This window comes from Metopolophium dirhodum, chromosome 8 (assembly GCF_019925205.1).
Source record: "Metopolophium dirhodum isolate CAU chromosome 8, ASM1992520v1, whole genome shotgun sequence".
NCBI classification, from domain to species: Eukaryota; Metazoa; Arthropoda; class Insecta; order Hemiptera; family Aphididae; genus Metopolophium; species Metopolophium dirhodum.
The window spans coordinates 15311105-15327976 of NC_083567.1; the positions used below are offsets into that span (position 1 = coordinate 15311105).

General features: G+C 27.7%; 1 protein-coding gene across 1 annotated transcript in view; it reads left to right on the plus strand.

Moving 5' to 3' along the window:
- The window catches only part of LOC132950992 (maltase A1-like), a 33909-nt gene that overhangs the window by 14990 nt on the left and 2047 nt on the right, over positions 1–16872 (plus strand). Inside the window, 9 exon segments of the mRNA XM_061022645.1 lie at positions 8089–8268; positions 8357–8514; positions 9223–9351; positions 9458–9696; positions 11144–11342; positions 11422–11677; positions 11781–11973; positions 12229–12372; positions 12475–13348. Of these exon segments, the coding sequence (XP_060878628.1) occupies positions 8089–8268; positions 8357–8514; positions 9223–9351; positions 9458–9696; positions 11144–11342; positions 11422–11677; positions 11781–11973; positions 12229–12372; positions 12475–12556 (1580 nt within the window). The 3' untranslated portion in view covers positions 12557–13348.

The following is a 16872-nucleotide window of genomic DNA, read 5'->3' on the forward strand; positions in this document are numbered from 1 at the left end:
ACCAATAAATACCTAATATTAATTTTTATTATACAGAGTTTGTATTTTAGATTCTGAGCGAAGCGATGAATGTATTGATTCTACAATGATGTGTGTTTTTTTTTTTATTTTTTTTTATTTTTTTTTTTATTTTTGTGTCTGTCATCACCTTTTAGGACAGTAAAAGTGCTTGGATTTTCTTCAATAGTAACTTTCCTGATAGGAAAGTGAATCTAGTTGGTACTTTGGGGGGTCAAAAGTAAAAATTTCCCAGTAGTTTTCACAAGCGACGTGAAAAACAAAAGAAAAATTAAGGAAAAACGGGAATTTTTACCAAAATCTGTTTTCGAGAAAATCGATTTTGGTTTTTGGTGTAACTCTAAAACAAATTACCGTAGGGACATTAAATTTTGACTGAATGTTTATATTAGCATTTTCTATACACCATATAATTTACAAAATATTTTGACTCTTTTTGAGCTGTTTACGGCCATTGTCAGTTTTCAATTTTTTTAGTTTTTTTTTCTATAAATATCAATAAAATTTTATCTGTTGGTTAAAAAAGCTTGAAAATTTAATAGAAGGCTTCTAGGTTATTGTTTCAATGGCAGATGAAAAAAATTAAAAATCCTTAGTCACAGTTTTTAATTATAAGCATTTAAAGTTCAAATTTTGACAAAATACGGAAAAATCACGAAAAATAGCAAATTATTTTGATGAGAATTCATAAAAATTTTTCTCTTTAAATCTAAGATTTGAAAATGTAATATAAGATTACTCATAAGTTTGTCTACCTTTATCAAAAAAAAAATGTCTAGAAGAAACTTAAATTAAATTTTTATGAGCGTCTGAAATTTATATTTTTACAACATTTGATATTTACTCGATTTCTCATGTAACAATTTTCTTATTTTACTGTAATTAAAAAACAAATGACTGTAGATACTTGAAAATTTCACTGAATGTTTATATTAGCATTTTCTATACACCATAAAATGTTGAAAATATTTTGACTCTTTTTGAGCTGTTTACGGACATTGATAATTTTTAATTTTTTTAGTTTTTTTTTCTATAAATATCAATAAATTTTTATTTGTTAGGTAAAAAAGCGTGAAAATTTAATATAAGGCTCCTGATATATCGTTCTAATAGCAGTTGAAAAATATTAAAAATACATAGGCACAATTTTTTTTTATAAGCATTTAAAGTTCAAATTTTGACAACATTTATCAAATTTATAATTTATTAATTATTTTGTAGTTAAAAATTTATAAATTTTTAACTTTTATGGCTAAGGATTGAAAATTTAAAACAAGGCTCCACGTAAATAGGTTATATTATATAAATTACTTTATTCACAATAATATCATCAAATATACTTGGTAATATCATAGATTGACTGACCGTTTTCGCTCAGAATCGTTTTTCTTATACAATGATATTATATCATTGAATTCAAATTTAACACCATCCATTACAGTGACCCACTTGTAACCTACCGTACAGCAGAGCGACATCCACTTATCCACCTTTTTAAATGTTGTATTTAAGGATTTATTAGTTTTATTTTTATACCTAACAAAAATTACATTTATTCACAAGTCAGTTATCAACTAGAACTCGACTACGAGTAAGACAGCGTTTGGATTGTTCGGACTGGCGTATAATTTATTATTATTATACATTGCGCCTTTGGTAGGCGGTAGTAAACGTATATGCTTCTACGTTACTTAGTTAACAGATTTTCCGCGACAATAAATATTTAATTCAAGTCTAAAAAGTAAATGTAAGACCAAAATAATATAAAAACAAACTTAATATGCATAAACATCGACTCTTCCAGTGAAACCTAGCTGTACTGCAGCACACGCTGTCGTCGAAGAAACAGCTATCTTCATCCGTCTACATCTCGGTAATTGAAACTTATCTAGTATACAATACTAGTACCTTTATGATCTGTAATATATTCTGGTGTTCGATGAAAAAGATTGAAATAAGATAAAAATACATATTTTTTTGGTTTTGAATATGAAAGCTGTGAGATGATCGATATGAATTTTGTTAGAAATCTAGAGGTACTAGAAAACTGAGACGAGTGTGTTGAATGAAATAAATTAAAAAATTGATTAACACAACAATCGGTTAAAAATTAATTTAATTCAAATAATGAGATAAACCTTATTAGATCATTTAAATTGTCCAGAACAAGCCCCCAGTTGTTGGTCGCATGCCAATTTTAACCATATACTAGACCACAAGTTTATAGTCATTCTATAATGTATTCTCCTGCCGGTGACACTGTTGGGGAAAATATATTTTTTTAGTAATTAAATTACGATACGAATTATAAATTACGTAGGTACTTGTCCAATACTCGACTACCAGAATTAAAATTAAAGAATGTGATATACCTAGGTAACCTATTGATCGATTCTAAAACAGAAACTTAACCTAGGCACAAATAATATCACAATATCAAATAGTGAAATGTGAAAATTTGAAGAAAATTTCCCTTAGGTATATCCCGTAAAACCCCCCCAAAAAAACGTACGTTTGAGGTGTTCTCTAGGTATGATCTGCTATGTACTTACAAATCATATTAAATGACATTAATCATTATTTATTTTCTTATTTTGTTAGGTAGGTATAAAAACCTACCTTCCTACTTATAAAAGCATTACCTAATCATTGATTTAAAATTTTAAAAATTATTTTACTATAACAATAAATTAACAGTTGTAGGCAAAGTATTATAATTTAAGGTATTTTTCATAATATCCTAATTTTTGTACACTTATAACAACTGGATTTTAAAAACTACACTACGTCTAGCGGGTATATAAGTTTGTCTGACAATAAATATTTACATTAGGTCTACCGCCTCAACAGAATAGAAGGACAAGACTTACGTAATTATTTATTCTTCCGGCGAAACGCGTTCCCTTCGAGTGTATATAATATTGTCTAGTGTCAGAGCTGTGCATCTCCGCCAAGGAAAATGCAGCGCGCGTCTTCATATCTCCGATCCAAAAGTTCAGTCTGGAAGTATTGAGATTAATGACATTTATAAAAATAGGCACCTAGTTTAATAACCAGAATGGAACGAAATGTGTGAGTACGTATTGGAATCGCTGTTCGTCTCAGACGATTGTCATTTGCCATAGATTATTTATAATTATAACCTCACCGTCCTAATCATAGAAAATATATATATGGTCCTAACCGATGGATGATGGATATTTTTACATTATATTCAAATAAACATTTATTTGTTTCTACTAGACGCAAATGCGGTAAATTGAATTCAAATTTATAATATAGATAACGGTTTTTTTTTACTTGGTAACCATTCATTTATTACTTGGTTTATTAACAAATTCTAATTGATATAAAATAGTAATTGAATAAAAATAGTTTTATTGATCCCAATATTTAAAAATAATGTTTCAAATAAAATAATAAAAAAAATTTAAGAAATACCTATTAATTAATATGTATTACCTAAATAACAAAATAACTAAATAAATTCGTAACTTAATAAAATGTCCAGAAAAATTATAAGTCCAATTTAAACGAATATAAAATATAATTTAGATAGGTGTATAGGTAGTGTATTCGTTATATTTTGAGTTTCATTATAGGACATCAGTCAATCAGATGCTATTTAATATTTTAAAATAAAAAACTTCGACAGTAATTCCATATTGGCAAGTGTTGTTTTCTATAACTGAAGACCGAAGTTATAGTATCGAGCATAATGGGTACGTAAAAAAATAGAAATATAATTTAAAAAATTACCTTTATTTAATTGTATTTAATTTTTTTTTAATAAGTTTTTATAATATTGACTTCAACCCATATAAATGTTCTTATTTCATTTTTTCAATTCGTTGATAATATATGAAACGAATTCTTTGCTTGGAAAGCAATGTTTAGAAAATTCAGAAAATGCAGTTTATATTTAAATCCGTGGCCTAATTATAAATAATAATTTCTGATGCATTGATGCTGAAGAGTGAGAGAGGTGCACAATCTTCCGAACCGAAATCTAACATCTTAAACACTTAATATAAACAATTTTTCACACACGCGTCATGGTATGAAAATAAAAAATATTTATAATTAATATTTATACCGATTTTCTACCGATTTATACCGATCTTCTATATTAATAATAATTATAAATATATAGCAATAACAAATCATTTTTGAGTAGCGGCCAACCGGGTAAGTTCCCAGTATCCCGCCGGCCCTGTCAGCTCCTGGTTCATATTGTAACCGAAAAATCTAAATAATCTATTATATACACAGTTACTTTTAACAGATATTATAAGTTAAAATTTGGACGAAATTACATATTAAAACCAAAAATAACGATTTTAGTTATTTTGTTGTAATTTAAAAATAGTAAGTATTCGCGAATTTATGAAACTTTTAGAGAATATTTAATATTATTATAATTTATAGACACGATGATACTTTCAAATGTTATTATTTGGTCAAAAATGACTTTAACCTACTATTGTAGGCGCTAATGTCTAATAGTAAAATAAATTACTTTAATCTCAATATTATTTATTAGTTAACGATGTCTTTGCTCAGAATCGTTTTTCGTTTGTTCGTTTTGTATTTTAATAATTTATACATAGATATATTATTATTACTAATAATTATAGTAGGTGTGTTTGTTTTATTTCATTAATTAATTTAATACTATACCAATAAATTATATATTAATTAATAATTTTTGAAACATTGTGTTCGAAAAAATAAAAATAATTAATGTGATTTTAATTAGTCTTGTAATGTACCTACCTATATGTAAAAAATAAATAAATATAATAATAACTATTGAACTTTTAGGGACATAATAGGTAACACATTCGTGTATGTAGTATTACACTATTTATATAGGTATATTTATATACCTATACGAGTATATGAGTAGGTATGTTATTCATAAGTGCGCACACGTCAGGTTAAGCAGTTGACTATTCCGTGAATATTACTTTTATGTGTGCATGGTTATACGGCCCTAATCCCTATGATATAGAATATAGATATTAGGTGAACAATAGAAGATAAGTATGTGACACTAAATTAATAGCTTATAACCTATAACTTATAACGTTGTATTTGAAAAAAAAAATACCAGTTATTAATTAAAATTGTATCTTATGACTATTATCAGTTATAAGTTATAACATATATTTCTATAAATTAAACCAAAACATATATATATTGAGTACCCTATAAAGGTATGCACCTATTAATTATAATTATTCTACGAACAGGGACTGGAAAAACGACGACGACGTTTATATCTCGCGTATTTTATACATTTCTAGTCCGGAAATAAAATATGCGCCTACAACACTTGGATAGCACATTTTTCGTGACATTAAATATTTGTTTTAAGTCTTAAAAGTAAATTTAAGCCCCAAAAGAATATAAAAACAAACTTACTTTAATTATCGACTCCTTCGGCGGAATCTGTGACGTGTGTGAATTGCGACGCCCATGAGAAAACGCTCCAGAATACAGCCAGAACTTAGAATATCTTCTTTGCTTATTGAAATTTTAGAATTTTTAGTCGAATGTGTCTTCTGCAACGACTCTGAGATTTGCCATAGATAAACAAATAAATGATAGATATTATACTAGGTACATCAATATGATGAATCCACGGATATAATATAATGGAACTTTTTGTATCAAAGAGTTCCATGTTAAGGAACAATTTGTTCATTGAAATTTGATATGACAATAAACCAAAATAGTTTATAATTTTGATTATAATAATATGATATGGGTATTATTTAAATTATTATTTTCGTTTATCAATTTAATTATTGATTAAGGTGGTGAATAGGTATCAGAAGAACAATAATATTTTTTTAAGAGCATATTGTATTTTATGAATTATTAAATAAAAATGTGATTACTGGATTTTAGAGGTACAGTAAATTCATCAAATACTATAATACCAACTAGATTTCTAAAACTCCGAGTCCATAATTCTAGATTCTGAGCGGATCGATGACTGTATTAATTTTACAATGATGTGTTCTTTATTTTTTAATATTTTTAATTATTTTTTCTTGGTGGTCTGTGTAAACGATAAGTATTCGTAATAAAGATTCAATTTTCATATATAATATTATTTTATAGGCACTCAGTATACGTAATCATATGTTTATTTTTAGTTTAGTTTAGTTGTAGGTATTTAGTAAATAATAATAGGTATACGAAATTGTTTTTTCGAATAGCAATTTATTGTTTGTATTAGTACCTACACCATAATAGGGAACTAAAATTTTGTAAATGATGTACAAATGTATTTTTGGTGTTTAAAGGCTGCTGTAAGATCAATTTATGAGAATCCTTGCATTAAATTGTTAGGATTATTTGATATGAATAATTATTTTATTACATATAGGTAAGTCGATCAGAAACTATATTTACACTGAATGTTAATAGTAAAAAGCTATTAAAATATCTATTATTTGTATTTATTTGTTAATAATAATTAAGACTTAAATATTAGCAGTAATCTTGTTCCTTTCACAATATGTTTTTTTAATTATTTTTAATTTAATTTACATTTATACGTTTGGCATTTATCCCAAAGTTATCTCTGAATAATAATTCAATGATTCAATTTAATAGTTACATTATATGGATTATAAAAACTACAGTTTCCAGCTTCTACTACAATATTGTTTTATGTTTTTAATTTTTTAAATTCAGTCTGCACCTTGTGTCGGTGATTTTACACGTAATATAATAAAATTGATACTAGTGATGAGTAGGTACCTGATTGTTTAATCAAATTATTTACACGATTTCAATAAAAAAATATCTATGAAGTATAAACATCCGCATTTCTATTAACTATAAATTCATAATTGTATGAGCTATACATGTTACATATATTTTTCGAAAAAATTATTTAAAAAAACTAGAATAATTCCTATTTTACGCCTAATTTAAGTCTAAAAAGTAAATGTAAAATAGTAGGTAATAATATGAAAACAAACTTACTCGTAAACATCTACTCTTCCGGTGAAACGTAGCTAGAGTGCCGCCATCGCCGAAGAAACAGCCATCTTCATCCATCTCCATCTAATCATCTCACTCCGATGAACTGAAACTTGAAAGTATCGAAATACTTTATGAAAATAACCTGATCATAATGAAATTTGCGAGTTTTTATTAAAACTTACATTATAATATGTACGGTTTAACGAACTGTCTGTTTATATTAGTGGCTTATTATTTTTTTGTTCACTGAAATCAAAATATACAATATATTATATTTATAATACAATAGTATTTGCTGAAATTATTAAAATTGTTAACCATCGCCGACGAATTTGCCATAGATATTATAAAATATATTGTTTATTATGATAAATCCATAGAACTTATATATTATAGTATTATCTAGTACTATCAGTATTATCAGTACCTATACGGTATATTGATAATTCGTATGTTCTTTTACAGAAATCTTTGTCATCTGCAATGCACCTATTCTGGTTTTCTATTTCAATTATAGTTCGCATGCCAAATTTAACTATACAAACTGGTCCAGGCGCGGACTGGCTGGGATGCTGGGATGCTACAGCATCCCTTGCCCTAAAATACATTTGCCTAATATTATTTATTATATATTTAAAGACTCTAGACACCTAATGAACAACACTACAACAGATTGTTACCAACTTACGATTACTAGTAATCTATAATATTGTACAACTTTGATTGAATGTTTTTTGTAACTTGGTACTTATTTACGTGTTTAACGTATATTCAATATTTTTTCAAAACAAAATAAAATATATTAATATTTTATAAATAATCTACATGTATTAAATTCGCCCCAACAATTTATGTTATTTGCCCTTTAAATTGTGTAGCATCCCGTGCCCTATTTTACCAGTCCGCGCCTGATAGGATACATATATATTTAAAATAAATTGATGATTCCATATATCCTATCTTTTAAAAAAATTGGCACTCTTATTATTATAATTTGTATATTTACTAACAAGTGACATTATACATATACGTACGTATATTGTTTGATCTTTATATATTTTATAGGTATAACCGAAAAAGTGTCATACTTCAAACGTTTGGATGTCGGTGCAATTTGGTTATCGCCTATATTCCTCTCTCCACAAAATGATTTCGGTTATGATATATCGGACTATGAAGAGATCGATCCTGTTTATGGTACAATGGAGGACTTTGAACGATTGAGGGACGAGTTCCATAAATACGGTAGCACTTTGAACTTTATCAAAAATTGTTTTTAAAGAATAATTCAACTACCTATTATCCTTCTCATATGGATTTTATGCGTATATAGGTATAAAAGTTTTGTTGGACTTTGTGCCTAACCATACAAGTGATGAACACGAATAGTTCCGAAAATCAATTATGAGAATTTAACCCTTTACCGACTATTACGTATGGAAGGATCCGATTATTGACAAGAATGGCAATAAGATACCTCCAAGTAACTGGGTACAACTGTATAAGTTAAAACAATCTAAACAATAGTATAATATAATACAGTAAACATTTTACTGTAAAATATAATATAGAAGCTGATGGTAGGTTGAAATATGAAATATAGAACATGTTTGGTGTATATGGTATAAATGGGTCAAGTCAGATTTTGAGATACACTTTTACATTTTTATCTCTAAAACGATTAAAACTTAACTTCTTAAAAGTCAAGTAGTTATAATATATACTGTCTTGTAAATATAAAAAAATGTATTTGAAGTTATATGGACATTAATATTCTCTATTTCATTTAAGTACAATAATAAATCTAATAACTTTTTATTCTCGGGAGAAAATATCATTACATTTTTTTTTATGGCATATGTCATAATATTATGTTTAATCATTGGTTATAATATGATAATAATAATACAATAATAGTTTTAACGTATGGAGTTTAATATTTATATACATATTATGTTAAAGTAGAACGAATTAAATTATTGTGTCATATATGCTCTTAATATATTATCCTAATAAGTTAACATAAAAATACATAAATTATGAAAAAAAAAACCAATAAAACATTATATTTTTTATATTAACACTAAATAAAATGTTATAAATCCAAACTGTAACCTGTTTTTATACCAAGTGGGTTCATTGGATCAATATTATTTTTTATGTGCAGCTTAAAATATATGATGGTATAAAAATTTCCAGTTAAGTGCATTCAATAGCGGATCTGCGTGGAAATGGAACGAACAACGACAACAGTATTATTTACATCAATTCCAAGAAAAACAACCAGACTTGAACTATAGGAATCCATCAGTTAGAGAAGCAATGAAGGTAGCCTCATTACTTATCGATCAAAAAATACACATTGTCACAATGTCACATTGACTATAGTCACTAGTCAGCTAATCAAACCTTTTATAATTTATTTTCCCTATAGAACACGCTTTTGTTTTGGTTGGGACGCGATGTAGATGGATTTAAAATGAATTCGGTAAATTTTTTATTCGAAAGAGAAGATTTAGCTGACGAACCGAAATCAAACAAAATCTGTTATTTGGACACTGATTACCATTCGTTAAATCATACGAGCACGGTCGATCAGCCGGAAGGTTTTAAAATTGTACATGAATGGAGGCAGTTGTTTGATAGTTACAGGACGAGGGATAAGAAAACCAAGTAAAAATTGAGTTAAATTATAATTAAATACTAGGTATTCATTATAAAATTTTTACAACTGAGAAATAATAATTATTTTACTTTATTATTTCGTACTGTTGTCTTGCTGTATGTAACCAAAGATAGGTATACAAATATTCACTTGTAAAGCTTCGATGACCAAGCCTTATATCACTTATTGATAGGATTATTTCTATAATTATGTATTAAAAATATGTATGTAAGCCTTTTGCCTTTGCATGAAGCTCGATTATTTCACCAATCATGCCACATATTACTTGTTTGTATTTTTATTTTTAAAGGTGTTCCGCAAAGTGTATATGCACGCAATTTTTTTATTCATAACTAATTTCATTAATTACATTAATTCAAATTTAGTTTTTTTGAATTTTAGTTATATCTACTTAAAGACCATATTTTCGAATACTTACATTATACCGTTTTTGAATTGTGGCGATGTAAGCTTAATGTTCAAATTAGAATTCTGATTATGTATTAAGTGCACCTCTTTTTATTGTAAATCATTTTGATAATTTTTTTTAAAAACGTTGGAGTATTTAAATATTTTAAATCAAAATTCGGGTAATTTCTGAGATATTAAACTTTATGTTAAGTGGATTAAAGTATTTATAGTTGACATTTGAATTTGATGTAGTATTTACTATTATTAAACATAAAACATTTTAGTTTATTAATTTAGTTATAATTTCATATTTTTTTATTTCCTAAATCTATTATCATCGTATATCGTCTACCGTGGTATCCTATTAAGTATTAGTACTTAAAGCCTTAAAGACTTAAAGTTTAATAACTATCAGAAACTTCTCGTTTCAATTTTGACTTAGGTACATAAATATTAAAAAAAAAATAAAAAACATCTTAAACATTTACAATAAAAAGGTTTTGAAAAAAAGATTATGTTTCTACAGAAATATACTTATCGTAAGTTATATACATCGTAGAAAAACCTCATTATTTAAAAAAAATGTTCTTGTTATATAACTTACTGTTGTATTATGTTATAATTTTGTAAGACGGAAACTAAACATTAAAAAATCTGTCGATAAGTATAAGTAAACTATTTATGATTAAAAAAACCATAATTTGAATACATTTTCATTTTTAGAGACACAATTGGGATGACTCTGTACATATATATCGATCTTTATCCTTTGACGACTTAACATCGAATCGTTAAAATATATAGTAGAGAATTAGTTAAGTCTGGAAAATTCAAATTTTTGTCTTTTCCCTAGAAGTGTTTTTAAGTTGTATTTGAGGTATACAACTCGAAAAATTCATAAGTAGAATATATTGGTATTCCCTCTGAGTTTCGAGTTATCGAGACTCGAATGTACTAATGTTTTATGTTATTAAAGATAAATTTATTTTAACTGACAATATATAGTTTACAATTTATTTTAAACGGTTATAAACTGGTGTTCAGATTTTTTGTGGTGGAATGTCACTCGCCCTTGGACAAGGTTCTATTGTATTACGGTAATGCAACGTCACCTGGAGCTCATTTCCCTTTCAATTTTTTATTTATTGAAACTTTCAACCAACAATCTGACGCAGCGTCAGTTCATAGTATGATAAAATACTGGATGCAGAATATGCCTAATGGAACTTGGCCTAACTGGATAGTAAGTAGAAACACCTGATTATACAGTTGTACTCGATAACAGTTATTACCGCCAACGAATAACGTGACACTCTATACAGTTAGGTAACCACGATAACCCGAGGGTGGCTACTCGGAGCAATCCAATGTTAATAGACGGACTTCATATGATTCAAAACCTCTTGTCGGGCACCGCAGTGGCGTATTACGGCGACGAGCTCGGTTTGATTAACACAAATATCCGTTGGGATCAAACCGTTGATCCGTCAGGTCTTAACGTGGGACCACATAGGTTTTTGCAATTCAGCAGAGATCCTGTAAGAACCCCATTCCCATGGGACACCTCAAATAATGCAGGTTAATTATTAAATTAACGATGCTGTATATTTATTAAATAAGAATACCTATATTCATATTTTAAACCATTATAAACGTCGATACAATAATTTTTTGACTGCAGGTATTTCCAATTCATCTAAATTATGGCTTCCAATCAATCCAGACTATTGGAAAAAAAATATGGCAGAAGAATCAAAATGCAAAAGTAATCTGAAGATCTACAGACAACTGGCTCAATTAAGGAAGAGTCCAACATTTGTTAAAGGCGATTTGCATTTATACACTTTGTCGAAATGGGTGTTTGGATTTTCAAGGTACGTTTTTAAACAGTTAATTAAAAAAATAAAAAAATAAATAAATAAATAATAAAAAAAAAACACACATCATTGTAAAATCAATACATTCATCGTTCCACTCAGAATCTAAAACTATATGTTTTGTATTATCACAGACTTTTGACTTTGCCCCCCCCCCCCCCTCGGCTTATATTTCCGCGGGCGCCCTCGGTGTTACCTAGTGAATTAATATGACAACTGCGATGTTAAAAACTAAAATATAATTTATTACAGGAGTTTTTATGATCATCCAACATACTTTATCGTAGTTATCTTTGGAAGTGAAATAGAAACAGTTAATTTGTTAAAAGCTAGAAATACTTTACCACTTAATTTGATAGTGAAGGTTTCTAGTGTTAATTCTGGATATGTAATTGGGTAAGCAACAGAATATTTTAAATAAATAGTACAGACATAGTAACAATAATAATAACTTATATAATAATTTATAATTATTATGTTGTTATTATAATTTTATAGAAATTTAGTAAATGCAGAATTATTTTTGTTGAGACCAAAAGCCGCCCTTGTACTCACAACACTAAGGACTAAGGATCAATGAATATTCATCTGATATATAAACCTAACCTACACATAATAATATATTGGCTGTATGTTTAGATTATATCGATGATAATATTCTCAGGATTGTGTTAAATGATGTTTTTATTTATTTAGTGTGTTACATCTAATAAGTACCTACATGTAGATGTACCTATTTAATATTTATATAATATGTCACACTCAAAGAACAAAAAATGTTTTTATGCCAAACTAGTGAAGCTTAAATATTGGTTTAATTAATCAATTTTGTAAGTATCGTAAGTTTGTTTTAAACGTCTTAAAAGTATAACCACTAAACACCTGCAGTATCTATGTAAATATAATATAAAGAATATATATATATATATATAAATGTACATCCTTTCGTATGAATTATTGTTTTTCAACCGACAAATTGAACCAATTTAATCAGTTATATACTTATGTATTACAAATACGATACTATAGAAACACGTAAGTACTTATGCAGATATAAATCTTTGTGACAAAGATTTTGTCACCAATATTGAAAATGGTATGGTATTATATTTTTGAAGCACGCCAACGGTAAGTTCCGCTCTGATTTTTAGCAAAGGACAACGATCAACATTGAAGAAAACTGTTCTCATACATATAGGCATACAGCTTTAATCAGTGCTCGATTTTGCTAAATTAAATTAGGAGGATTTTGTTTACCTAATATCATTGCGTTTATATTATACAATATTTTTTCAATGGTAATACTTATGTTTATGTAGGTAAATGGCTTTTATTATTTAATCATAATATCTATCGGTAACGCCCGCTAAAGGTCTGTAATGATATGCTCACACACCATTATAATAAACTAAAATTTTACAGATTAATAAACAACAGCCAGACTGTCGCTTGTAGAAATCGGTCGCATCAAATAAAACCATTGATAACGACAACTAAGATATTGACACGCACTCATAACAATATTACGTAGGATGTGTGTGACTTTATTTTATGCTGACGCCAAAGAATAATTTAGTTCCCAGGCCCACAATAATTTCTAACAATATGAATTGAATATTAATACTTACACAAAAATAATGGAAAATACACTATTAATTTAAATTTAAGACTAGTGCATTATTACATTTGTATGCACATTATTTATTATTATTATGTATCACATAACTTAAATTACAAATTCAGTAAATAAAACCATACATATAAAAATATCCCAGCCATAATAGGTAAACCCACTATTACTCAAAAAAAAATTTTTTTCTCTATAATATGTAATACACTATATATTTTAATATAATTTATTTATCATATATTGTTTCATATTATGTTTTATTATACAGGTACCTAAATATTACAAACACACACTAACAATATATTGTTTCAGAGACCAAACCAAAACACCAAATCACCCATAACTAAAACATACATAAATAATTAATAAACAAATATATAATTAAATATTACCCTAAAAAAAAAAAAAAAATAATAAATAATAATAAACGCACACAACAATTTCACAAAGATGCAGTCAGTTAATACAAAATTAATATTCACATTTATTCTTATCCTAAAATTTAATCCCACACAAACATTCATAGCTTACGACTGCGGAGGTCCACAAGTCAACATAAGTGCATTTAATAGCATAAACGTAGACTTTTGCGAAAATCCAAAACCCACAGAGATACAATCAATACCTAAAATAAAATTATTGCAGAAAATTGAAATACATTCACAACAATACAAATCATGTCTCATTTCCATAGATTACTTAATAACAAGATGCTCCACATTCGAAGACGCACAAATGGTAGAAGGGGGATTTTATTCCGAAATAATTGAATTAGGACACGCTCGATGCGAAGAAGTACACCACAAACTAATATATCAAACCCCGTTGGGAGGTATAATATCAGGCCTACATATAAATGAAACTTTCATTACATCACACACAAGTGGTGGATCTTTAGACAAAAATGGCAACTGTATAGGAACAACATTTACAAATGCCAGGGGTACATGGAACAATGTAATAGTACAGGCTAAATATAACATTCATCTATCTGAGGGCACAGCCATGGCAAACACCAAAGAAAATATTCTAATTTTACCGACAGGGTCTAGATTAAAGTTATCAGATTCTTATGGGCTTGACCAATACAAGGGGGAAATAATATGGACAAACGAAAGACAAGACTGTAGTATATCAGAATACGACGTATTATATGACGGACCAGCCTCTATTGTCACAGCCGAAACCCATAACAATTATAAGATTGAAACATACGTTGTAGAGACAACCTACATAGCTTTTGCGCTAAAAAAAGTATCTATGACATTCGCGTGCAATATCCCGGTCATTCAGACTGAAAACAATCAATTACTAATTATATCCCACCCAATTTACGCAAACAGTTTCACTCCCAAACAAATTCAACCTTTTAATACTGACCTACTATCTTATATCAACACAAAATTTGTATACCTAGAATACACGATAAAAAGAACAATGACCAAGCTTTACGAAGACCTCATAAAAAAACAATGTAATTTTGAAAGACAGCTCCTCTTACAGAAACTCACCCTCGCTTCATATAGCCTTTCCGAATTCGCATACACCATAGGAGAAGGACCCGGATATATTGCTATAAAAAACGGGGAAATCATATATCTCCAAAAATGTAAACCTGTTAATGTAGAGATATCTATACAAACCTCATGCTTCAACGAATTACCAGTACTGTATAACAATAGAACACAATTCATGACCCCAAAATCACACATACTTCAAACTTACGGAACACAGATTGATTGCAATGAATATCTGCCACCCGCTTTCCAAAAAAATGGAAAATGGTTTTCATTAACACCAAAGCCCCATAAAGTTAATAATCCACAAACACTAAAACCAGACACCACACTAAGTTGGTCATACGAAAGTTCAGATAATTTTATGACGGCAGGCATATACACACCCGACATCATGAAAGCACTCCAAAATCACCTAATGTTCCCTCAAGAATCTGAAACGGCTCAAAGAAATTTAATACGACAGACACTAGGCCATGACGTTATAAACCAGGGCATAAACATAAAAAACCTAATAGATGAGCAAACTATAAGTAAATTAGTACATCAGGAATTACACAACATGTGGGGCTGGTTCACGAGTTTCGGCAATATAATGTCTGGCGTGCTAGGATTAGTCATAATTTGTAAAATGATCATAACATTCATAAATACTGGACTAAATATCACTTTACTATATAAAACATTCGGGTGGAGCATCAAACTTATTGCGGGTTTATTCTCCAACGTAACGCACCACTTAATGCATAACACGCATAAAAAACAATACAGTTCCAGCAATTGCCAGCTTAGAACAATAAAAAATAAAAGGCACGACAAAGAATCCGAACAGTTATTAAAATCGAACAACAGAAGACTATCAGTATAAAATATATATAAATATATAAATATATCTAACCATATAATATAAACATTATAAACACAGAATTACATTAATAATAATAATATAAAAAAATGGAAACCGAGACGTCGCACAACACACTCAAACTATTCATTTCTCTTTAGTAATATACACATAAATTATAGATTTTAAATAAAAAAATTTTACAGAATAACGTTAACAAATACAAATAACATACCTTAAGTTACTTACATAAGCACTAAAACCTAATTTAAGTCAGCATAAGCTTGAAAACAAATGTAAAAAAAAAAAGGTTTAAAAAAAAAAAAAATGTAAAATGATTAACCTAATTTAAGTTAGTATAAGATATAAAAGAAAATGTTAAAGCAAGTCAAGTACAAAGAACGTGTAAAATGTTTCTAATTTATTTAAGTCAGCATAAGCTTGAAAACAAATGTAAAAAAAAAAGTTAAAAAAAAAAAAATGTAAAATGATTAACTCAATTTAAGTTAGTATAAGATATAAAAGAAAATGTTAAAGCAAGTCAAGTACAAAGAATGTGTAAAATTTCTTCTAATTTATTTAAGTCAGCATAAGCTTGAAAACAAATGTAAAAAAAGTTAAAAAAAAAAAAAAAATGCAAAATGATTAACCTAATTTAAGTTAGTATAAGATATAAAAGAAAATGTTAAAGCAAGTCAAGTACAAAGAATGTGTAAAATTTTTTTTTCTAATTTACTTAAGTCAACATAAGCTTGAAAACAAATGTAAAAAAAAAAAAGGTTAAAAAAAAAAAAAATGTGTAAAATGATTAACTCAATTTAAGTTAGTATAAGATATAAAAAAAAATGTTAAAGCAAGTCAAGTACAAAGAATGTGTAAAATTTTTTTTCTAATTTATTTAAGTC